This window comes from Apus apus, chromosome 5, assembly GCF_020740795.1.
Source record: "Apus apus isolate bApuApu2 chromosome 5, bApuApu2.pri.cur, whole genome shotgun sequence".
NCBI lineage: Eukaryota > Metazoa > Chordata > Aves > Apodiformes > Apodidae > Apus > Apus apus.
In genome coordinates, this window is record NC_067286.1 from 39,018,322 (window position 1) to 39,044,254 (window position 25,933).

At 36.0% G+C, this 25,933-nt stretch overlaps 1 protein-coding gene across 8 annotated transcripts in view; it reads left to right on the forward strand.

Annotated features, from left to right (window-relative positions):
• Positions 1–25,933, forward strand: part of NPAS3 (neuronal PAS domain protein 3) — a 616,938-nt gene that overhangs the window by 536,369 nt on the left and 54,636 nt on the right. For all 8 annotated transcript variants that reach the window (XM_051621658.1, XM_051621659.1, XM_051621651.1 and 5 more), the window contains one exon: positions 21,295–21,413. In XM_051621658.1, coding sequence (XP_051477618.1) covers positions 21,295–21,413 — 119 coding nt within the window. The remainder of the gene's footprint in view (positions 1–21,294; positions 21,414–25,933) is intronic.

Below are 25,933 nucleotides of genomic sequence, written 5' to 3' on the forward strand. Positions count from 1 at the left end.
TGTTACGCACTGAAAATGATGGCAGTCTGGAACAGAGCCTAGAGATTGTAACAGGCATTCCTCACTTTTCTTCCATTTCTCAGCAGTGATGACCACTGTTGGAAGTCCGTCTAATCTGGGATACTAGGCTCCATAGGCACTTGATCCATGGTGTCTATTCTGTGCTCTGTGCAGGACAGGTTGCCTATAGCAGAAGACATAATGTGTACACAGCACCTGTATCTTGTCCTGCAGCCCATCTGCAAAGACACTGAGCTTTGAATCACAGTATTAAAGGAGGCAGCATTCTTGTGCATGTTTATCTTTAGATGGAGATATACATTACCAGTGCTAAATAAACAAGTGCAATGAAGTTGCTATATTTACTTCAACTTTCACTACTATAATTTTGATTTGGGAGTTTTCCTGTGACTTTGCAGTTTACAAAATCAGTGGTAAAAGGCTATAGAATCACAGCTGTATTCTGAGACCAAGGTGAGCCTAAATACAAAGACTAGGAAAATCAAGTATTGTTTGAGGAATACAGGTTGGGGAATTGGGCAGTAGGGAGAGAGATTGAACCTAAAAGCAGTGCAGTTAATCGCCTGTTCTACGGGTTGCATACATGCACTCCAGGTAATGGGGAAAGGAGGGAGGGTGGAATTTAGAGTAGCTTAAAGTCATTAAGCCAGAAAGACTATCTGATTCCTTCTCTGTAGCAACATAAAGTACGCTATTCAGGTAAAGAAGAACTTCACTTACTGTAAATCTCACAAAGTTTATGCAACCCCAGATACAAACTTCACACTAACTTGTTTGCTCTGGGGAAGGCTCACAGTTTGGTTTTGTTTTTTCAGGGTTTTTTTGAGCAATAATAGTCTTTGTGAGATGGCTGCAGTGTCAGCATTTATCTTGAAACTCCTGGATATTAGTTTTGACTGCAGTCACCTTTCTGACAAGTGTTATTGCGACTGTGTTTTATATCCCTGTTCAGGATGATTTCTAATGATAATGCTCTGTCTACCTCACTGCTTCACACTAAATTATAGATGCCGCTATGACAGGACAAACTATATCCAAGTGCTAAACTCTACTCCCTTTGTGTGATGTCAGTGCCTTCCCTCCTTTGTGCCTGGAATTAAAAACAGTATAGGAAGATATGCAAAACATTTCTGCTTAAAAATAATATTCTGTCAGTTATTAAACAAGTGATATTTCATTTAATCAGCTCAAGGGGATTATTTTAAATGAAAAGGCAGAGAGTATGATTTTATTAACACATTCTTGCCCTAGAGTCCTACTGTAATAATTCTTTACTTGACTAAATTAAAAAGTTGTAATTCAGTCCATCCAAAACAAAGACTTATGTATGGTTTAATTTCATTAGTTTTTCCATTTTGAATTGTGCATGGAATAAAGGGAAGGGAGGCATCATGTCTCCAGAAAATATGTCCTGAAGTAAATGCAATATTATGAATACAAACAAACCAGAAGGATGTTATATTGTCTAGTTTCCACTTGTTAATCTGATACCTTCAGCATTAAAACCATACTATTTGAGTTATCTCTGGGCACATGGGTTTGCTAAAACAAAGGCTGAGATTGGGAAGTGTACTTAAAATCTTGGTTTAGGTGGGATAAAAAGATATTGCTATGTAGATCAACAATATACTTATGACTTCTTTCTTTTATGCAATTCTAAGAAAAGAGGATCTATAGCTGTCCTTAAAATTTTGGAGGATGACACTAAATATTAAACCAAGTCAAGCGATTTCTAATAATATTTTAGGCTAAAAGTGTGTACAATTCTCAGAGTGGATCCTTGTAATCATAATACTCTGTAGGTCCATTTTTTGAAAGGAGAGCATTAATGTGTACACTTTCATCTTTCATGTTTCAAATTTAAAGGAGCTGACTAAATTCTGCTCTTGTTTACAGATATGACTCTTAGGTAACTATACTGAAATCTTTGGTGGTGTTCTGCATTTGCTCCCATGAAAATTAAGAGGAGTATTTCATCCCATTGCTATAAAAAGAAACTGGATATTACTCCTGGGAGGGTTAAAAAGATTCTATCTGATAACACTTCAGATTGAAAACTGTATAATAAATAAGAAAACAAGTAGTAGATCAGACAACTGAAAGCAAAGAGTAGATAGCTAAATACTGTAAATAGCTGGATAGACCAAGTTATTGTTTTATAAATTCGATCTCAGAGGATTACTTCATTTATCTTTTGAGAGCGACTTTCTCATTACAAAGAGGTATTTCACTAAAAAATTAATTGTTTATTAAGAATTAATTAAATAGGTTAGCATGAGACTATCTGATCAGGGAATATCAGTCTCAATACTTTGAACCTGCAGGTGCTGCAGTGGTTGTAGTTAAGACGTTATACTGGAGCTTTCATTCATTGCAAAGGATTGTGTCAAGAAAATCTTTAATATAAAAATAAAAAGCAGTTCATGCATAAAGCATGACGCCCTGAAGCATATTAGATCTGTTTATCTCTCTGTTTAAAACGAACGGTACCTGGTATAGTTTACATAACAAGGCAGGGATCAGTTTGATAAAGCATTTATATCACCTGGGGAACACACTGGCTTATTTCCTCAACACCTTTCCGCATGACTCATTCACCAGCAAGTATAATAGCAAACAAAGTTTTAGTAGGTCAAGAGCAGAGGACCTGCTTGTGTTAAAGTAAAAGACATTTCAGTTTGCCATTTGACAAATAGATTGTATTTCAAGCCTGGGTCTCTGCAGTTGATCATTGAATGATAATTATTGATTAAATCTTTTATGGAAAAATCCTTAATTGCCTCATTTGCAGCCTTAAATATAGTTGGGTTTTTTGGTTGGTTTGGTTTGGTTTTTTTGTTGTGGTTTTTTGGTGTTGTTGGTTTTTTTTTGGAAACCAGGTTAAAGCTTAGTGCTTATTTGGTTTTCATAAAATGTGCGTATTATCCAGGGGGTATCAAATAAAGGGCCAAGATGGACTCTTGCCCCTCAGATGTAGTGGCAAAGCTCTAGTGACCTCATTAGAAGTAGGATACCACCTCAGAACATTAACATTTTTGGCAAATACTACAGTATAGATCTGCAAGTTAACATTTGAAAACACTTTTTAAAACAAATGAATTTCAATTTAGTTTGCAATTAAAATCTGTTGTTAGACTAACAGATTTTTTTTTTTGTCACTCTTCCATTTTGTTTAATGTAATCCAGGATATGAGTCACATTTGCTTGTTGTTTCTATATGTGAAGCAAATACTGTAGCTGCTGTTTCTGTCATAGCACATCTGCTCTGCTGAAAACTGCAAAATGATAGATAAACACATGGACAGGAAAAGAAATAGATGAATAACATTTTGTAAGTCTTTTTCAGTGAGCAGTAATAATCACAAAACGTCTTTGCAGTTCAAAGGCTATTTTTGTTAAGCGGACATACATGGAGCTTCCATGTAAGCTATTGTAACTTTTTGGTATTTTTACTTTAAGTACTGAAAATTATGGTTTACCCCAACTGGCACTCTCAGGACTGCACAGTAAAAGCAGTATTGCATTCATCAGCTGTCTCATAACAAAGAGAATAATTGTTCAGTGAAGAGAAGAATTCTTACACTTTGCCTTTTCTGAAAAGTACAACAGTGGTATACATCTTCTTAGAGCATAATTAATAACAATTTGTGATGCTTTTATGCACAGATACAATTCAGAGTATCTTTTCACTATATATAATGGAACAAAAATAAGCTGATATCACTTGCAGGATATGTATCTAGCATCCCAGTGGACATAAATCAGTAATTGAGCCATAGATAAATAGATTAGATGTGGCAATAGGAAGGGAAAAGAAGCTGAGAAGAAAATCCACAAAAATAATTTTGCAAAGCTTGTCTTAGATTTTCATCAGAAGCTGAGCAAAATAATCTGTCAAGGGCAGAAATCAAGTAATCTGACAAATTCTTGTACTTTGCTTTTATCAGAGAATGAAATACAGCACATGACACTAAAAATAATAATGTGTTGTCTAAGGACAGGATGGTAATACTATGCCTTTTATTCAAAGTATCGAACCCCAACAGCCTTTATGGTAGCTTACTCATATGCTTGGTGCTCTTCTGCTCACACATACATACGTGCACCATTCATTCTTTACTCCCCCCAAACTGTACTTTCCTTCCAGACACTGGAAACCCAGGAAAGCAGCTTAACCTTAAACGGCAGCTCTGTTTTCTGCACAAAAGCCATGTCCACGTCTCTATATGTTCTGTATAAACTGTGGTGATTATATGCCTTACACAGCCTTAGAGGGATGCGTGTTTGGGCAACTCTGGGCACTCTGAGGTGCTCTAGCAAACCTGAGAAATCTGTGTATGGACTGTGGTTAGCAAGATGCTTTTTTTACAGATGCTTTTTGTGTGAACTCTTTGTAAGAGTGTATGTGACTGCTGACTTCTAGTGGCTGACATGCAGATGACATCAGTCCTGGTACTACTGCCCCCGGTAGAGATTCTCAAATGGCTCAAGTGTGAGGAAGTATGTGGCACTTGAGCAGAAGGACCTGAGCACCAACTGTATGCAGTGCTCTACTAATCCATGGAGATGCATGGCAGTTATTACTGGGACAGGGAAGTTACACAGACAGGCTAAACTTTGACTGAAAATGGCATACAGTTGTGAGCTAAGCATTCAGCAGTTACATGATACAAAACACACAGGTAGAAAGATCATCAAATCACTTTGTTTCTTTTGCTCATGTCACTTGTCCCCCTCTGCCTCTCTCCCTCAGCAGAATACAATATATTCCTCAAACAGCTGCCCCTGTTGCCATGCTGCAAATCATTAGGGTTTCTGCCCTGCTTTTGGCTTTTGTTGCTTCATGATGCTATCCTATGACCTAAATTTTGTTGTGCTCAATCCAAATATCTTTGACATTATGGAAGCTTTGTGGAAAAGGCCTAACATAATTCATGCAGTTCAACATAAACATAAAGAGTTTTGTAATGAAATATGTCTTTAAAGGAACCTTTTAAGATGGATCGACTTATTAGAATTACATTATTATAAATCTATTTCTATGCATTAGGTAAGGGGACTACACTGGCAAAAAAATGTAATGTGTGCCTCAAGTCATAATTCCTAAGTTCTTTTTAATGTCCTAAATAAGTGACCTAATTTTCAAAAATGAAGAGAACCCATTCATCTCTCATGTGATTTCCATGACAGCTTCCAAGTGCAATTTTAAAGCTTACTTGCAGGATCAGGTCCTGCTGTTATCAAGTAAGGTGAATTAAGGAAGCTGTGTGCTATTCTGAACTGCTCAGCTGTTAATTGTCAGAGTCAAAACTGGGCAAAGCAGAATAAGATTCCTGTGTGGGGAAAAAATAATAAATAAAACCCAAAACTGTGCCAGTGAAATTTAGATCAGCAGAATACAGTTTGCCATATTAGAATTCAGTCACAAATCAGCTCCAGAAATGCTGCTCTAGCAAAGGAGAAAAGCTGCACACTGTTCATAACAGTAAGTGGCTAGGGCTTCACTTATACACTTCCCCCAAAATAAATGGTCTTCTAATTAAACAGTTGTTCACAGAAATCATGTCCCAAGAACTGAAGGAAAAGAAATGGAATACTCATGATTGTTCCTTTTTATATTTTAGTACTATGAACTAAAATACAGTATCACAAAACTACATTTTTCTTTGGTTCAGACTGCTGAAGTCTTCATAGTAAAAGAAAATTACATGTTAACATAAAGCTATGAATACAGTTTTAAATTCTTCTTCTGATGTTGAAAGGTCCTTGATACTCTTTCAGTGAACCTTGTTAAATATCTGCCTCTCTCTTCAGCCTGTTTCTTTCCTTATAGACCTGGTTATGCTACCTGTGGTTGTGCCACTGTATCTAGGACTTCGCAACTCAGACAATTTGTATGTACTAATTGTAACATTTTAACTCTCTTGACCACTAAACCGATTTGTTGACTATAAAAGCAAATGAAGCATTAAGGAAATAAAAACTTGGAGCATGTCTTATTAATCTGTGCAGTTTTCAAGTTTACTTACTGGGTTCTTGGTTTACTCAACAGCTCTGTTCCACAGGAATCCTACTTGTGTTTACCTTTCCCCTTTCCCTTTAATGACTATATTGTATAGGCTGAATTTATTGGTGATTTTCCTGAAAGGAAGACAGACAGTATATAGCAAATGTTTTTCTTTCTTTGCATGAGGCTGTGCTGATGTTATTAATCTAAATCCTGTGTCTTCTGTCTTTCTTGTGCCATGGTTTTCTACCCCAGACTGTAGACAAGCAGCTATTTGTTCTCAGAATATTTTGGTGGTGTTTAATTCCTTGCTGCTGTAAATAGTTGCTGTGTTTATGAACCATTGCATTTCGTTTTCACTTTTGTCAAACCAGAATTGCATTCAGACACCTGCATGTTGTAGTATGTTGAATTCCACTGCTGGATGTATGCAAACATCAGAAAGAAATACTTGTATTTTGTAATTTGTTCTGAGACAGGACATAAGAAGGATAACATCACCCAGACTGTAGGATTTGGTATGTGGCTTGACCTAAAAGACTCAAAATGGAAGGTGAGAGCAAGCTCCACTTCTAAAGCTCTCTTGTATCAACCATCCATTACAACAATTCTATAACTTAGCTTGTGACTCATTAAAGTCAGATGGTTTAGGCAAGATTAGGCTTCCTCTGAGAAGAGGAACCTGCACTTCCATTCTCACATAGTGCTACAGCTTCTGTTTGGTTCTTCATGTTTGAAGTCTGGGACAGGGAGCTGAAAGCAAGTAGAAGCAGCAGTCCAGGAATGCAGCATTGCAGCATACAAGCACACACAAAAATTATCATAGAATTCAGGCTGAGTTCTGCTGTTTGTCATTTATTAATGTTGTGGCATTTATGCCATGAGCTTGTGCAGTCTCCTTTGGGAGACACCCACAGAAAAGGTAATCCAAGGGTGTTTGCTGTATCTGTTTGATATTTGTGTAGACATCAGTATGCTTATCATGGATAGTGCTGTATAGATTCATCAGCAATAATACTAATGTCGGTTTTTATGAACACACGTCTCTGTGTTGTATAAATATCAGCTGATCCATTTGCATGAGTCACTTATATTCTAACAAGGAAACTTTATGGTTCATGATTTTGCATCAAAAGTTAATCATTGTCTCATGGCTCTGTTAGTGTTCAATAAAATGGACCTACCTGGAGAACATTCAGTGAGTATAGATAGATGTGACACTTAAGGCACTCAAAGTATAGCTAACAAAGGAAAAACAAATGAGCACTGCTTACATGCTCAGCATTACCTTTAGGAGGTCTACAGAGATTTTGGTCTCTGTTTGCACTAATCTTATGTTACTGACTGACATATTACATTAGCAAATTTAATCTTTGTTAATGTGATAGAAAGTTCCTAATACAATGAGACTCATTATATTAACAACTTTTGCATCATGTTAGCAAAAGCAAAAATTGCTAACAGAATGCAGAAATTACCAATGTGATGAGGTAATCATTATCATTATTTTAACACCTGATTATATTAAGCAGCTACTAATGTTTTTTATATGAAATAACTATTTGTCCTGTACTGGGATTTTCTAGGAGAATTTGGGAAAATTAGGAAAATTCAAATAATTTTTAACAAATGCTTTTTAGAGGTTTAGGGTTTATTTTGTATTGTGATATATCACTTAATGAATATCATTATTAAATTAAATTTATTGACATAGGAAACTTTTTTCCATAGAACAGTAAATCATATAGTGAGCTGTCCTGATTAAGCCAGTAAGAGAGTATAATGTCGATCACTGTTGGTCTTGTATTACCTCTCGGCTTTGAAAATTCATTTCACATTACAAGTCATAGTTTGCAGTATATAAGAACTTATTTATACAATATTTCATTAAAACATGTTCATTTCACTGTTACAATTTGTATTTTTTGTAGCAAGACAAGCATGTGATTTAAAATATATTTGCATGTAAGATCTATAGTCTTCCCTGATTACCTTGTAATTGTCCATTAAAAATGTACTGGGATTAAATTAAAATTATTTTAATATACAGAGTATAATCAGACATCAAAACTCTTTGATTGCAATATATAGCATGCTACATCTCTATTGTAATTTCTTTGAAAACAATCTAATTATTATTGTTATTATCCTTTATAAAGCCTTCAATCTTATACAAGCTATGTAATAACAATATTTTAACTTTAAGGATTAGGTGTAAAAATTGAGGAAATGGACTTCAGCATAGAGGTTTCATGAACAATCACATCATAGTAATAGGCAAGCTTTCTCCCATGTAAATAGTAGAGGGGGGAAAACACAGAGAACATGTTGAATATCTAATGTGTGTGCAGCAAAGGCAGACATCTTAGGCCAGCTGGAGAATGAAGCTTCTCAGTCACGAAGAGATGTTGCACTTATTGTTAAATCCATTCAATTACCTGTAATGACTTCAGCTGAAAGTACTTGAATTTGTTAATACTCAAAGAGAAGCACTGGCAAGAGGTTCACCACAGATCTCCCTGGCTTTAGAATTTACTCCCAGCTTAATACATATCAGCTTTATATTTGCTGCTTTTAGAGAAAGCAGAGAGAAAATGCATCAGAATGTCCCCAACTCAAGGCCACCAAATGAAGCAAAGAGAAGGTCAAGGAGTTGAGTATTCCTTCTGAAGAGACAAAATGGTAAACGTACCATGTAAGTTGAAATAAGACGCTAGATATCTCATGTAAATGTTATTACATTTAGTATAGCATGGTTACATGTGAGTGGAAATGTCCTGAACATCAGAAAGCAGAAGAAAATAAAATGCTATAAAAAGAAATAAAAACTAGAAGAGAATTAAAAATTTAACCTGCTGGAAATTGGTATAAGAGTATTTGTACAATTCCTGGTTTTAGGCGCAAAGTGAAAAATGTCAATGTAAAAGTATTTTCTATACTTCTGCAAACACAAAACAATAAGTAAAGAAATCGAAGGTCAAATCCAGCTCTGCTTAAGATTTACCAGTTGTATGATATGTTTCTTTATTACAAGCTTGTATTTTGTTTTGTCTTGGCACTCTAATAAAGCAACAAACCTTGTTAAAATACATATTTTTATCTATTGGAAGGAATGCATATGAATATACTTTTCATATTTCAAACGGAAATAATCTGCAGTGGTACTCTTCAAGGACAGAAGGGTTAGCTGGCACACAGGTGGGAGAAAACTTGCTCATTAGGGGAGGTTTGTTATATGGTAACATGTAATTAGGGTAATGGTCACAGCTTGTGTGACAGCAAACACTCTGGCAGTTGTTTGATTGCTGTCTGGGTCAGGAGATCAGCTTTTTCTACAAGATGTATCCACATTAGTGTGTTAGTGAACAGGTTAGAAAGCAAATTACAGCTACCTTTCTTAGGCATTTTGCTGTCGAGGCTCATTGGTTTGTTGCTTTGGGTTTTTTTACTGTACATCAGCTGTAATGTGGCTTCTGAAGACTTCATGTGACAGGTTAGGCGTTTTATCCTTTGAGTAAACAGTAATCATGGTGTGAAGAAAGTGGGGCACTGGAGATTTTTCCCATTCTTTGAGAATTCCATTCTTCCTTTTTAGTTTGCTCCAAGGGCTCTTTGGGGATACATATATTAAGCCCTTTAAATAGTTTATAATAAATCTTTGTCTCAGGCTGATTCTGACAGTTTTTTAAAGAGTCTTTTAAGAGAGAATCCTCAATCATTTGTTAATCCATGGGGTGATCTTCAGACTTGGAGGAAAAAAACACAGTGCAAGCTTTCAGGGTTGTGAAAACACAACGTAGAAAAATTTAACACAGAATAACTCAAGAAACATTGTACCATGGACATTTCACCAATCATAACTTGTCCTGTTTGTGTTAAATGATCATTCTCACAAGTTACACAGTTTGCATATACTTTGGATAGGAAAATGGGCCAAGAAAAAAATGGAAGAGCAATTATTATTATTGATCATCTTATTCCTATTTTCTTGGGTTTGGCTTCACTTCACTTCAAGATTTAATTGAAGGGTTGTTGTGGGAAAAAGAAGTCATAGTTTCCATTATTAAAATAAAGCAAACAAACAGAAGTAACATTCCTTCTGTTAAGTGTTTACTATTCAGGCCTTGTGACAAATCTGCCAAAATACCTGCACTGTGGGCTGATTTTTAAAATGCTGTTTCCTCTGTAATATGACAGATTCTGATTGTGTCTGTCAAAAAACTTCTCAACTCCATGCTGCAAAATAAATAAAGGGGAAAAGATAATAAAGACAGAATGTCCAGTTCATTTTACATTTGGTTTCACCAAATAATTTGAGTGAATTGTTTCCTAAGAATAATGCATGGCTGCAGCTCACTTGAACTGCTGTTTGGTATTTGTTTTCAGCAGTCTCAAGTCTATCATTTTTGGAGATACCTCTTCTCAGCTCTCTTTGAATTTCAGTGGCATAGTGCTTTTCACTATTTAGGCATTTCTGTAAATTCTACATAAGCAAAGAATCTATAAATGCTAACTAATCTGTATAAGAAGCCTCTCAGTGTATCTTAGGAATGTTGCTGCCCTACTTTAATTTAATATGCTACTCTGAGGAGAAAATACTGTAACAGGAACAGGGAAGGGATGCTAATAAGAGACAAAGCTATAGAGAAGCCTGGATAGTTGGACATCTTACCGAGTTGTACATCCCAATAGCATCAGCTACCTGCCATGCCAGCTGTGCTAGGAAAATGCTCAGTGGCAGCAGGTTTAGCAGCCTGCTTGGTTCTGCTTAGCCTGGACAGGGTCATGGAGTTTCTTTATGATGGATGAGAGTGAACAGTTGCACAGCAAATTTTGTGATGAAGGAAATGTTAGTAACACTTAAATAAATTTAGATGCACAGTGCTGAGGACCTAAGTGTTTGTTCATATTTGAGTATACTTCTATTCACAGGATATTTTAAAGGGGTATTTGTTTGGGGCAAGGGATGTGAAAAGCATATATTGCTTAATTTTTTCCATTATTCTTTTTCTTGAAAAATAACAATGCTACTGACACTGGCTTTTGACATGGATAATTAGTTTCTGTTTGTGTATATGAAATTATCTATTTTCTGACATTTTAAAACTGTTTCTTGATTGTCTTCTGAACTATGAATCACAGAATCCTCATGGTTAGAAGGGACCTCTAAGATCACCAAGCTGGAGAAGTAGTTTCTAATGTACGTTATACCAGGACTTTGTACACATCCTGCAAAATCAGCAGCATTCTCTTTATCACCCAAAGATGCTGCATACTGTCGTGACACTTGGCATCATACCTATTGCCACTCTCTGATAATGAAGTTATCTGTGAGCCAAACTTAAGCCCAATGGGGAAAATGTTCTTCTCACCAATTATATTCATTTTCCCTTGACAACCTATTTTTGGTTATTATTTAACCATTCTAAATTAGCTAGAAAGTTGTTTTAGAAATAAAATTATTTCTTGCCTTTCATGCTTCAAAATATTTCTAAAATACCAGTTTGCCTTTGACACACTAATACGCATCCAGATAAGGTTCAAACTTGGAAAAGGGAGCCACTTGGTAGAACCCATATGACTGAAATCCAAAGAGCAGAACAGAAACCTGTTTACAGTTTAAAGTAGTTGTTCGAAGATGAACCCAGATAGTTGCTGTGCTTGAAAAAAAGAGGTCAAATGATGCCACAGTCTTTCCACCCCTTTTTTTTTGCCATTTCCAGTGTGTGAACAGAAAGTGGTAGATCAGATGGTCCTCTGTGTTTATTGATGCTAAATCAGGAAGCTTTTGCCATTAGTGATGATCAGTCTGTGTTTGTACATGTGTGCTTGCTGGGTTTAAGCATATGCCCAGTAGCTACATAGTTTTCTAAAAGGTTATTCAGCAAGGTTACACAATTTGTGCAAAGTGATCTTTTGGCAGGATTCTATACACATTGATATAAGTATCCAGAAGATACTAGCAACCAGTTACTGCCCCTTGGTTAGGCTTCATGGAAGATTCATGTATATAAAATAGTGTATTAAAGTAAACTTACAAAAGCAAAGAGCAATCACTGCAAATGTAATTTTTTCTTCCTCTTTGGGATTCTAATTTTAAAAGCATTAAAGAAGACAGCTGCTCATGCTGTGATATGCGCTAAACAGCCTGAAGGATGGAAAAAAATATATTTGTAGCTCATAATAACTATTGACCTTTCTGATACACAATGTTCTCTGTGTTAGCTATTCTGTTCTATCAACACTGAAGATTGAACATGACTTTTTAATAGAAAACATGGGGTTTCAAGCTGCTTTCGCAAAGGTGTTTATGTATTGTTATTTTGTATTGTAGTACAAAGACTGAGTCCTGGTGCCCTTTGTCTGACATCATGTTTGTCGTAAAAAAACCCCACTGTTACTGACTGTTTTATAGGAGGAACTGGCTCATAACCATTTTATAGTGGTGATAAAAGTATTGCTCCACTAGATCCAGAACACAGGTACTGAAAATAGAATCCCCTGAAAATCCCAGCAGCACAGAAGGTATTTTCTGAAGAAATAGATTCAAGTGTCTCTGTTTATGCGGGTGTTCCACTAAGATTTGACAAGCTTTTTGCATTTATACTCCTTGTTCCTTAGCATCCACAGGCTGCTTCATAATAGCTTTTGCTGGGTGTCATGTGCTCTCAAGGACTATCTTTATGATACTCCATTTTTTCTCTTGAACTTTCCTCCTGCTTAGTGGCAGAGTACAGAAACATCCACTAGCAACAGCTTGACTTTGACACTTGTGTATGTTTCCCCACAGTGGGATCGGCCAAACATTGACTGAGCAGCATGAGGTAACTCGGCTGCTCTTCTTTCCCTCCAGGAAAAGCTTCATCAAAAAGCACCTCCCATTTGGCATATGAAAAACTGGAAAGCAACCTATTTATTGTGCTTTTTAAGCCCAAGCAGGCTGGCAGTGTTAGGCAACATCAGAAGGGACTTTTTAATGTTTGTTGCGGATTTTTTTTATACCATGTGCTGGGAAGGAACTTTAGTGGGCCATTATTGGCAGCACTGAACCACAGTTATTTTCACAGCTATGCTCTGGAGTGTCAGTTAATGATTCACAAGTTGCTAGGCAAGAGCAGAAAACTAGCAAGAGAGAAAAAATACCCACAGTTGATCCTTCTAGTGCATGAACAAGGGGGACATTATCAGTATTTAATGTTTTGTGCTGAAACAAAATGCTTAAAATAGTTTATCGGAAGGTGTGCAGTAAGGATAATGATTATTTCACTCATGGAAACCAGCCACATCTCAAGAGATGTAGCATCTAGTCCTGTATTCCTCTTTGGCTGGTAAAGCCATTGGGGAATTCAGTAAAGTTTTTACCCTCAAAACTAGTCAGGGTCTTTATTTTATTCTGCTGTTTCCTCATTTCCCAGTTTCTTTCCTCCATACCCATTCCTTACAGAGGACAGGTGTGCTATTACTTATGATTGTGTACTGTTCTAACAGCAGAACCTGTCCTAGCCATTGGATGTGGTGTTCTGTTTCAAACTTTATTAGAATTGCTGCAATGCAAGCAAACGGTAGGGAAATTATATCACTGTGCTAATTTTCTTTGAGGCTGTCACTAAGCCTTGAAAATTCATGGATGTTACTGACCTCACATGAAACCAAGCTGACAGGTCAGCTCAGATTATTTATTCCGTTCCTTAAAATAAATTACCTGTAAATGTAAAATTGTAGAAACAAGTTTGAGCCTCATATGCAGTACGGTTTATGCACCACTCACTCTCTAGTCTGTAACACCTCTTTGTGAGGTGTTCTGGTCTATCAGATGAATGTGGATACATTTGTGAGTGTTTAGATAATGGATTGAAGCCCAGTAGACTGTAATATTTCCAAATATTTTTTCAAAGTTTCCTACTATGGTTTGTTCTGTTAATAGCAAAACTTTATTATGTTGTTTACAAACAGGCAAAAAAAGCTCTGTGTATTTCATAGATTTGTTGCAAGATCTGTCTTTCAGCATTATAGGAGTAACAAAACTCTTATTCACAGCTTCATCCTGGCAGCACTTTCTTTATAGCTCTATCCTGGCACTTAACTCATTCTATATTTTACCAGATATATAAATAAGTCTGTGGGTAAAGTTTACATGGGAAGTAAATTGCATATGTTGGGAAATAACTGCCTGATAAGACATCTTTCCAGACTAGAAGAAGAAGAAATAAAAGGAGATGCAGAAGCACAAGAAAAGGAAGCTTTGAGAGACATTAAATAAAGTAATATTTCTTAGTCCAATAAAGAGTAGTTCAATTACTTTGGTTCCATAAGGATAATAGAACATTCAGAAATTCTGTATAATACCAGGAAAAGCCTATTTAAAGAGTTTGTACTTTAGTTTGCTCTGCATAGCTACAGCCAGTACATGGCTCTGGTCTGGATTAAAGAACAGGTAAGCTCATTATTTGTAACACTACAGAATAACTTTCCAAAGCATGGCTAAATAAGCCAGATGCAGTTGTAATCTTTTGTGTTCCTGAAATATGCTATGCACATAGTAGTGCTTGCACTTATAAAACCTGCAAATTGAGCATTAACAATCACAGGCAAATAGAGTTTGCACACTAAAGTTGTGTTGTTTGTGTATATATATATGGTAGTTATGTGCAACTATAACTTTGCCAGTAATTGCATGCACAATATTGCTCATGCATTGATAAAACCACAGTAAGCTCCTTTAGAAAAATCTGTCTTGCTTTGGGGTGTGGTTAATGTTTAGTCTGGTGTATTTTGGGGAATACCACAAGCATATTGCAAAGGCTGCTGTAACCACATACACCAGACTGAATGTTGGCACGTACAACCAAAGCCCTAGGCAACAGGCCACACAGGGTGCTAGAAATGATAAAATAATCATTAGGAACTTGATCCAAGTCTTTTCATACTATTCCTACTTACTTAAATGGGACGAGTGGCTTAAGTTTCCCAAAGGTAGGGGACTTGTGCTACTTGGGACAGACTTGGCATCCATCAGCTGCTCCAGAAAGACTTGTTTCTTCTGGAGGTCCTGTGTGAAACTGCCATTGCTGTGCATATCTCAGACACTGTGAGGTAACACAAGAACACTGTAAACTCACGTGTGCACTAATCAGTTAATTCTTCGGTCACTTAGAATTCATCCCCAAAATGAACGAACTGTTCTTCATGCATTTCCAAGAATTTGTCCCAGTTTTGTATATTTAAACACTGAGGTTTTCACTACTTTGGAGGAAATTTTTAACAAACTGGAAACCACACTGTCTTATGGCCAAAGAGTTCAAGTCAACAGATTCCTGTTTAGTATCCAAGTTCTTGTAAAACCACAGCATACAGGGTGGATCAGATATTAAACATGTTCCCCCATGTCTCTGGCTGTTGTATCTAAATTCTCTGCTACTTCGCTGACTTGACTTCTGGCTGAATGCACATATTTTTATCACATTAAAAAATTAGGCTGTATATGTCTGACTTAGTCATTTGTTCTCCCAGTACCAAACATCTGTTCTTGACAGTGTGCACCATCACATGTGGATCATAAAAAAAAAAAAAAAATTTTTGAAGAACCAGCTTTCAACAGAAGTCTGATATGGTTTAAGGTTTTTATGCCTTTGAGTTTCTAATAGCCTTATAGGTCATGAAAAGTGAATTGTCTTGGAGGGAGAATGACAAGAAAGAACAGTTTATTATCTTGTCTGAAAACATTACATAGCAATAAATTCTTTAAAGGAAGTCATCCATTTTTTCCATTTCTTTTGGAAGAGCTTTCCTGAGCCTTCCCCTTTTCAGTGAGGGCTTGGCTACAACCCAGCATTATCCCCTCTATGTAAAGAAAATAAGGGAATTAAGTCACCTTCTCACCATAAACCTGGCATCCAATTCTCAACTTCTTCAGCTTTTCAGTAAGTAGCAAAACAGGAATTTTAAGAGTCTTACCAAGTTAGATACAAGTACCATGAATTTCAGATCCAAATCTGGTTATTCCAGAATTCAAGTTACTGTTTTTAAGTGGGACAGTTTACAGCCACAGCTCCTTTTAGAAACTGTGGGTGGCAAAGATGAGGCTACACTATTTTAACTAAATAGTTCAGGTAGTCCTTGATTTTGCAAGGTGCTGAGTACACCAGCAAGACCAAGAGTGCACCTATAGAGATTTTTAGCTCTGTGCTCATTGGTTGGTCTCCAGGTCAGCTGCCTGTCTGCATAAGTATGTCTAAGTGGTTCATTGGAATAATCCAAGAATCTTCCGCACCTTTCTAGAGCAAGCTTTAGCTTCCAGTACTTGCCCATGTTCAGCCTGCAATCAGACTGAACCCACTTCACTCAAAACCAGGCATTTGCACAAGTGCTAAGTATAATTTCATAGTAACTTGCACTTATTTGAAATAATTTGTCTTTCCTTGAAGCTTCTGAATTGTATTTGCTGGGCTAGTAGTTAGAAAAAATGTATCTTTTAGCTTATAAAATGATCAAATTTGATCTGTAAGCTAGTGAGAGAGAATGACCTTGTCAACAGTGCTTTTCTAAGTGTCACTTTTCTGATTAAAAATTCACTTTAAGAGACAATAATACGAGAAAAAGAGGCACAGTTAACTACTCAAGGTTAAATTTTCCTGGAAAGTCTTTTAATGTCTGATTGTAGCCAATAAACTGCACAGAACAAATAGAAAGATTTACAAAGATGCATCCAGTCTGACTGAAAATGATAGATTTATATTACCTAATTATTCATCTGAACATAATGAATCTCAGTTGTTTAACTTCAAGAAAATGTGGAGTTTTGCAAGTGTAAGAGATAACATGAGACGAGAGCTCCCTTCTTCTTACTATTTTGTATGTTCTTTTATTTTTCTTTTCTTTTAAGAGCTGTGTACTTGGAGTTTGAGAACTGAATTTGTTTTCAAGGAAGAAAAATTAAAGCCACATGAAAACTTCCAAAATGCTATCAAATCCAGATTTTCCTGTATGCTAAAGCATAAGCTTTTTTTCCCCACCAATCCCCTCCATTTCCTTGTTACTGTCTGTAGCATCTGATCCTCCTAAGAATAAGAAGCCTATCACTTATCTGTTTGCATGCAAAAAAGCATTTTTTTCTTCTCAATTATTTTTAACACATATGAGAGAAAAAAAAACAGAAGTTGGTGAATATTTATTCAGGCTGCTTTGGCAGCATTTTGTTATTTAAGACATAAATCAAATTTGGAAGTTCTTCTTTCCTGAGGGACAAATAGTTTATCTGAATTTGAATGTGCTTGTGAATCAGTCATAGGGACAGTGCTTGTGCTTCTGCTGTGTAATAGCAATTATTTGCATTGTTTTCCACTGTTTTGCTCTGTAGCATTAAGGTAGTCAGGCTGCACACAGATGCAGAGTACATCTGCAGATTGCTGCTGGATCGGAACCATGGACCTCAGTCCTTCAGTTACATGCATGTTTATCAGTATACATTCCACTAACATCAGGAGAACTCTTCCAGCAGGTAAATTTAAGCAGCGCATGACTGGTTTGGGGGGCCTGGGCCCAGGATTGATTCCCAAGACATAGCCAATTGAAGGATCAGAACTACAAGACTTGTTCACAAAGAAAAGCTTAGAAGGAGATAACTAAATAATTTTGTGTATCGGCCAGTAGTTCATACTACGTTGGCTCTTAGTTAACATTTTAGCATTTATGACACTTCTGTACAGGTATAGTAAGCTGCAGCTTCATGCCCTTTGAGATGGACAGTACATTCCTTGTGTCCAGAAATATCATCCTGCATTAGCAGCTTTGAGAGTGGAAAGAGGTTTATTCCTTTAGTAATAACTGCTGAAGATATTTAAGGACACACAGAGGCAAGTGCTTTCCCAACAGAGTACACAGTTACCTGTTTTGCAAAGACAATCCAGACTTACTTTTTATACTTCTGTGCCTGACAGTGTATAGTGCATTTATTCACACACAGCAGTGATGACTTTTATCATATTATTAGAATTCTAAACTCTAGTTTAGAGTCTATAGTGCTTTTATTCACACACAGCAAGTGATGACTTTTATCATATTATTAGAATTCTAAACTCAGTTTCAGAGGTTTATAACTCAACAGTGGCTTAGACTCAGTAAATTCAGCCCAGGAGCACTATTTTTTCAGTGTAAAAGACATCTTTAGTTACTCCAGTATCAGGCAAAGCAGACCTTGCTTATTTCAGGCTTTTTTAAAGGTCTTAGATTACAAATAATAATAAAAAAATCCCCTCTTGAAAAAATTAAATCCTCCAGAGTTTCATTCTGATGTTCCTTAGATTGCTAGCTTCCTTTGACATAATTGGGAAAAAAAAAAAAAAAAAAACAGAAAAAAGAAAAAATAAAAAAAAAGAAAGAAGGCTCAGTGATAGGCATTTAAAATAAACTCCTGAGAACTCATAATGGACCATATTCCATATATTCCTGTGCAAATCTCACTGCCATCGGTGGATGTGTTCTGTACACATCCTGTTTAAAAAATCCTGCATGCATAATCACCGTTAGTATTGTTACAGTATCTTCTATGGGTGGGTGCAACTCTGAATGCAGATTTGTGCTATCAGCCATAATGCTTCCCTCCTGAGAGAAATTCAGAAAGCTATTCGTAAGCTGTTCTGGACTTTTAGGTAACTAATCCCATCTCACACATACGTTCTCCGGTACTTTTTGTTAAAGAAAATCAAACACTTCAGTATACATATTTATATGATAGACACTGTTCCAGTCTGTTGGATAAATTATATGCATTTTATAACATTCACTTACAGAGATGTATATGTTTGTATATATTATAGTAATGTATATATAAATAATGTTAAGCTTACGATAGAAGGTGACATGAGCCCAGAAAACATCAATGCGAGGTATACTCAACTAGATGTTAGATGTCTTCCTGTCTTTCATAAAACTGTGTATGAAAGAGAAATTTTACTTTCAATTGCCTGGAAATGGTACATATGTATTACAGCCTAATAATTTTTTGAACATGAGATACTGTGTGTTTAATTAACACTACTTCTGTGTGTTTAGGTGAGTACCATTAGAACACATGAGGACATATTGTACTTACTGCCTGTGCTAGAATATAATGTACTGGACTACAACAACTACACTTGTTAAGCTGATTTTAGCATTTCTTCACACAGCAGGAAGCACCCATGCTGTGGTTTCTTAATGTACTCTTTAGCTACTGCACTGTAGAGTACTGTACAATAAAAATAATAATTAATTATGATACTCATTTTACCAGTACTGCTGCTATGCTGGTGACCCTGCTTGCTATTTCAGGGTTTCACTACGCTGAACCCTGAAACACCTATCTTTCATTTCAGAGTTTTATTTCTTATATGTCATTGCTGAACAGAGCTGAATTTTTTGAGGACACGTTTGTTACATAGATTGTGATGGCTTCACATTTGGTTCAGGTCCCCAAGGACCAGCACCAGTCAATGTGAGAGAGACAACAGCAGAATGGCATACTTTCCCATTTCCACGAGGATGAAAAAAAAAATACTCTAAATTAAGTCTAACCTTAAATGTATAATCTGTCCTTGCAAAAAGAAAAAAAGATACAGCATCTTCAAGCTCTTGGCATCCCTTACGAGAAAAAATTGGTTCTAAGGGTCTCTGATCTTGTGTTTTAGTAAAATAGAACTGCACGGCTGACTGACAGTTCTGATCTAAAGCATTTACGTTTAAGTTTTGATCTCTCTGCTTTTGATTAAAACTAATGAGCTCATTTAATTCAAAATGGGAATCTCTGATAAGAGAAATAAGGTTGATGTGATTGGATTAGAGGGGCAAATTAAACTCTTAGAGCAGAAGTTTGTGCTTATATAGTGTATTAAAAAGCTGTTGGCGTATTATGGCGTGTTAGATGATGAGAAAAATTTCATAGTAATTCATATTTAATCAGAAGAAATGAAAGTACTAAATATAACATGCCTCTGCTTTTCCCTCGAGTGATAAAGAGCTGTACATTTAAAATGACATCGAATTCATGCTGTCTAAAACAAAAAAATCTTGAGAGACAGTAAAGAAACGGGCACTGTTGTCAGTTATTTCATCACAATAGAGTTGAAATGTCACAAACACAAGACAATGTGACCACATTAAATCAAGGACAATTGGATGTAATCCTTAGCTCACAAACAAGTGCTTGTGTTTCTGTTGACTGCATGACATGCTTTTTTAATACTTGAATACTTTCTACTAGTAGTTTGGTTGGTTCTTCAAACAATAACAGAATAAAAAACTTTTTTAATTTAGTGTTAATTCCTCATTGAAACTGAAAGTTAGTCTCCAATACTGCTTGCTTATTATAAGCTGCTCCAGAACTTTCCCATTAGTAATGTTTTGGGCTGTATTTGATTATCAGGGCTAAAAATAGTGATAATAAAAATTGTATAGAGAGTATCTCAGTGAAGACTGGTGGTGTACTCACAATTTTATCATGGTTTATGCTAAGAGTATTTGTTTACTATTTTAAATGGCTGCAGTTGAGGGAGTGAGAAGCACAGGTGAGATTTTTAGTTTCAAGGTGCAAATATCTCTTCAATTGGACTGAAAAGGTATTTCCTTAGTGGCCATTTAGTCACCAATAATTAACAACTATGATGATGATGATGATGATGATGATGATGATGATGATGATGATGATGATAATAATAATAATAATAATAATAATAATAATAATAATAATAATAATAATAATAATAATAGTGTCATGTCCTTGTTCATTTTTGCCTTCAGTTACTCAGTGCATTATTGCCAATAATTAATACTCAATAGTGGGGAAACCAAGGCATTCAGAACCTGTAAGTATCACTGCAAGCCAAGAGTGGAGACGGGAATAAAAGCCTGAAGAATTTGCAGCCTCTTTACAGCAGACAGAACTGCTTCCTCAGTGAGACTTTGCCTTTCACAAAGTACTGAGGAACTCTACAGTTTATAAAACAACGAATCAACTCCAGTTGTAACAAAATAGTGAAAGAAAGAGTTAATGAGACAAATCTCTGTTAAAAATTCTGTAGGAAAATAACCTGAAAATGAGACTGAGTATACATATATTTTTCAAATTTTTTTTGCTAAGTAAACATTTTCTAAACGAGTTAAATTGATTACAACACTCTTAGCATCCATCAGTCATTTATTTTTAGTGAGTTCAAGGATTGCACCTGAAAAATAGCTTAGAGGGGATGTATAAAATCTAAATTATGTGTATATGTATTTTTTCTGTTCCCTAGTGGAATCTACAAGCCCCAGTTTACTAACCACTGACAACACTCTAGAGCGCTCCTTTTTCATCCGAATGAAATCTACACTGACCAAGCGAGGAGTGCACATCAAATCGTCAGGATACAAGGTAAGGGTTGCACTGTAGCATGAAATACTGACATCTTTAAATTACGTTGATCCATGTTTCAGGGACACATTAATAGACAAAGAAAGCAGCTTTCATGTTTTCAAATGTTTCATTCCTTTTGTTAAAGAATCATTAATACAATCTTTCAAGCCTGAGGTGCTACACCTCCGTTAAATTGATTACTATTACAGTCAACATTGATGATCACAGCATGATAGCCTTCAAAAGAGCAACACATTTAGAGTAAAGGTATATTTTACCAAAGAAGGTGAGTCACAGTAACATCACTTTTCCATAGTGGAAAATTACTGCTCCTTTTGTTAGACTGCTAGTTGTCTTAGGGTTATGTTTTTTCCCAGAGAGGTAGGATTTCTTCATGCGGACAGTATGCTAGAGCTATTTAATTTCGCTCCTGTTCTGGCTGAAGGAAACAACAAGTCACAACGAGTACTTTTCCACCATTTTTCTTTCATTGTCTGTCTGAGGGGCATCTGCTGCTGGGGATCATATTTGCTGGATTTCAGACTTTTAAGATATGAAAGTCTCTTGTTCCTTATCAGCAATAAGCTCATTTTTCTTCAGTCATATATTGCTCATAGTGCCTGCAGCTGTCAATGGCTTTACAGTATACTAAAACTAGAAGGAATAGCACATTTTTAACACTGTCAACTTGTGGAATGAAATATGTCATCCATTAAGTACTATACAATATAAAAGAGTGGTGCAAGAAAACGAGTCTACAAATGTGTGTGTATTTAAAGAAGTTGATTGTCAGTGTTCATTTAAAAACTTTCAAAAACATGTAATTTTTTTTCTTCAGTTTTTTGAAGATTTGGTGGAGCTTTGCAGTAAAATTCTCCAATTCACTTATCCCAAAAAATTCTCTGTGAATAGAACATTGAGGTAGTCTACCTGAGCAGTTAAAATCTGGTAGAAATGTCTTCTTTGCAAACAAACTGGGAGGACTGGGAGTCCTTCTGTTGCATAGGTTATATGGCAAGATGATGAAAGTTGTTCCTAATGGCAGTTTAGGTCTAAATCAATGGTTTCTTAAGGCACCACAAATTTTGATCTGTGTACTGCTTAATTATCAACACCTGAAAGAATGCACTCAGAACTTGTTCATGCTCACCAGTTTTCAGGTCTCAGAAGGTATCAAGACAAGGAATTGTACTGGCAGTCTCAAGAGGAGGAAGGCAAATGAATGAATGGGCAGTTCCCTGAGGTAGTACAGTTTCATGATCATGTGTGGTCCATCCAGGCTGGACCAAAGTTAGATTGGCAGAGAACTTGCTTTTCTGGGTATTTTTACTGCAATTATAATGGGACAAAACAGATAATTTGTCTGTGGATTTTGTAGTCTGGCATTTTTTGTCAGATGAAGGTGAGAACAAGAGGCCATGTGAGTGACTTTGTCATTCTCTCTTCTTGGACTACAGATATCTAATGTTAGTCCAGCACCAGAACAGAACATAGCTAAAATGGGCTGGCTTCACAAGGTAGTTTTTTTACTCCTTACAGTACAGTTTTTGAAATTCACAGTAGACCCTTCACTCAAAAGAAGGCCACAGTGATGTCTATTATATACATATAATTTTATTTCTCTTTTAGACTTGCTGATGCCTCATGGAAACACTGAAATCCATAACTGAGATGTCACAGAGCAGAATGAATTTTGAAAGATCAGATATATATTTTTAGCCATCTTTTCCGTGACACAAGGAATAGATTAAAAAAAAAAAAAAAAAAAAAAAAAAAAAGTATGATAGTCAACAAAACTGTCAGTAAATAAAACATTTGCTTCTTTCTAAATTTTCCCATGAGGCATCAGCAAATCAGCATGAGTAAAACTGCATAAACAATGTGCAAGTCCTAGGCATGTGTAAATATAGAGGCGTAGTTCTTCTGCTTTTTGATGTTTTCAAGGATTTTGTAATTGAAAGTGTTTGGCTGAATTCAGCTGTGTCCAGCCATATGAATTGTACTTTGTCAGTTTTTCAAAAGCGTGGTTATTGGTACTCTATGTTCTATGGAAGGATAATTATCCACAACCTCAATGAGCCCCAGAAAAATTGTGTATTCATTTTGTAAGAGCTGGATCATGTGAATGTCTTTTTAACCAAGTGTTAAGAACTGCTTTGTTTAAGCATCATTCTCAGTTGGTGTATTCAACAAGCATAATACAACTCAACTTCTATAGTGAATGACACAGTTTTAGGAATGTTACTAATTTAATTATTGATTCTTAGAAGTCCAGTGCCAGAAAAAAACTTACTGAATTTGTTCAGGTATATATTTTTGCAAAATTAAGAAAGATCCATGATACTTACAGATGTACAACTCAAATAAATTATCAAAGGGAAGAATAGTTACATAATACTGACAAAGGTCATGGGAATAGCTGGCCAAGTTCTTCATCAGAGGTCCCTGGAAGGCCTCCAGCACTTACCCAGGAAAACACCATACCATCTGGGGTAATGTGCAGTGGAGTTCCTACAGGAAATCCAAGTGGAGCAGGCTGACTCTGGAACCACTGTCTCACACCTTCAGAATACAACAGAGCACTGAATTTTCCCTCTGCAAAAAGCAAGAGCTCCTGGCTGACAGCTTCCCTTAAGCTCTTATGTCATTGTGGGTGGATAATCCTCCTGAAGCAGCATACAAACATTCATCAGGAATAGTGGTGGTGGGAACTCCGTATCTTTTGTCAGTCAGGTTTAACTCTGTCAAAGGTACTCGGCTGCTCATGAATTCAGTACTCTATCAGTGATGACATTTTTCATCTTTGTGATGTGGTTGTGTCTTGTTTCAAACTCTTACTAAGCTCAGAACCACATCTTCATATTTTTCCTCCTTTGCAGGCTGCTGATGAATGGGGTTTTTTTGTATAGCAAATGATTGAGGTGTTCCACAAAATGCTTAGCCAATTTTCAGAATGAGTGATCCCTGCCTCAGGAAAATCACATAAAATTGGATACAGTCAGAATGAAACTGATTAATCATTTAGGTTGATCTAGTCAGGACTAATTTTCTTTCAAAAGAAATGCAGGAACAAAACCCACACTGATGGACTTGCATATATGTATACCTCAAAGAGGCTCTGTTCCAGACCATTCTGACATGACATGAACTGTGTTTATAGTTCCTTCCTGGGCTGATTTAATTAGTTTTGAATTATACCTAAAGATGGAGGTAATGGCCTTTTCTCCATGAATGATATTGCCTTAAAAGTCTGAAATGGGAAGGTGGTTACATGATTAATCCTAACTCGCTCCTTCCATTTCATTTTTTCCCAGCACCCTCCTTTAATCTGATTTTCCCTATTCATAATACTCTTATGCTCAGAGCTCATAGGAAAAGAGTTTACATACAGTGTTAGGGAACTATTCAGTTTTCAGTTAATAAATCTATAATCTTAAAAAAAAAAAAAAAAGTCAAATAAAATGTAGTCAGCTGATAAAAACCATTGCGAACAAATAGCAAGGAAAAAATGGTCATTCCATTCACTGCAAGATTCAGAATGTATTACCATTACAGCTGCTGTCTAAGATACATAATGCAGAGACTTACTGTTATTCTCTCCTAAAAATGTATCAAATCTTACTTTTTTCATTTTTTTCATCAATAAAAGATAAGTTTTTATTTCATTTGGATTTTTGTTGTCTCCCTTCTATCTCCTTTCCCATTTGTTTTCCTGCATTTCTTTTTGAGGGTTACAGTTCTGCCCACTTAGTTGTCCCACCTTCAATGTTTTAATTGTCCTGCTTTCTCAGATGTATCAAAGGTAATTTTAATCGAATTCTACTTTGTTCAAATCCAGCAATACATTTCCTGCTACCCTGTAGCATGCTGTTACTGTGTTGTCACATTTATTTTCATGTTAGGTTGTGCTAGGATTTTCTTTGTTCAGACTTTTAGGGGTTGACACTGGTCTCTTGAACAAAGCAAAATCTTAACTTTCAACCTAGACTTCTGAGGCCATATTATTGAGAAAAGAAATATTTGTTAGGTTACTCAGGTACTTCTGCTTTGAAGTGAAGCATGGTGTCTTTGAAAAGTGCCTTGAGATTATGGAAAAGGACATACATCATCTTTGGAGCTGAATGACATGGACTTTGTTTCAGCTATTTGAATATGATTTTCAGGCATTCTGAAATCCCTTAATATGTCATAGAATTGTCAGCACTGGGTACAACTGTAAACCTTGCAATGCTGTTTTACAGAATCACAAATCTTACTGATGTCAAGAGCACGTATTTACACCTGTTTTTCTCTCTGGTGTTCTTCATGCACAAGAGAATTATGGAAAGTAGGCAAGCTTAAACAAACAGACTAAATTGCAGTAAAGGGAGCAAAGTTATCTTCATTATTTATTAAATGACTGTTAAACCTAACAGCATAATCTGAGGTACCAGTGGACATACTGCATAAAAATAAGCAAATTGCTTTAAAAAAGATAAATTGGTTCGACACGTTTAGCTTAGAAATTTTGGTGGTTTTTTGCACATTTAATGTCTGCA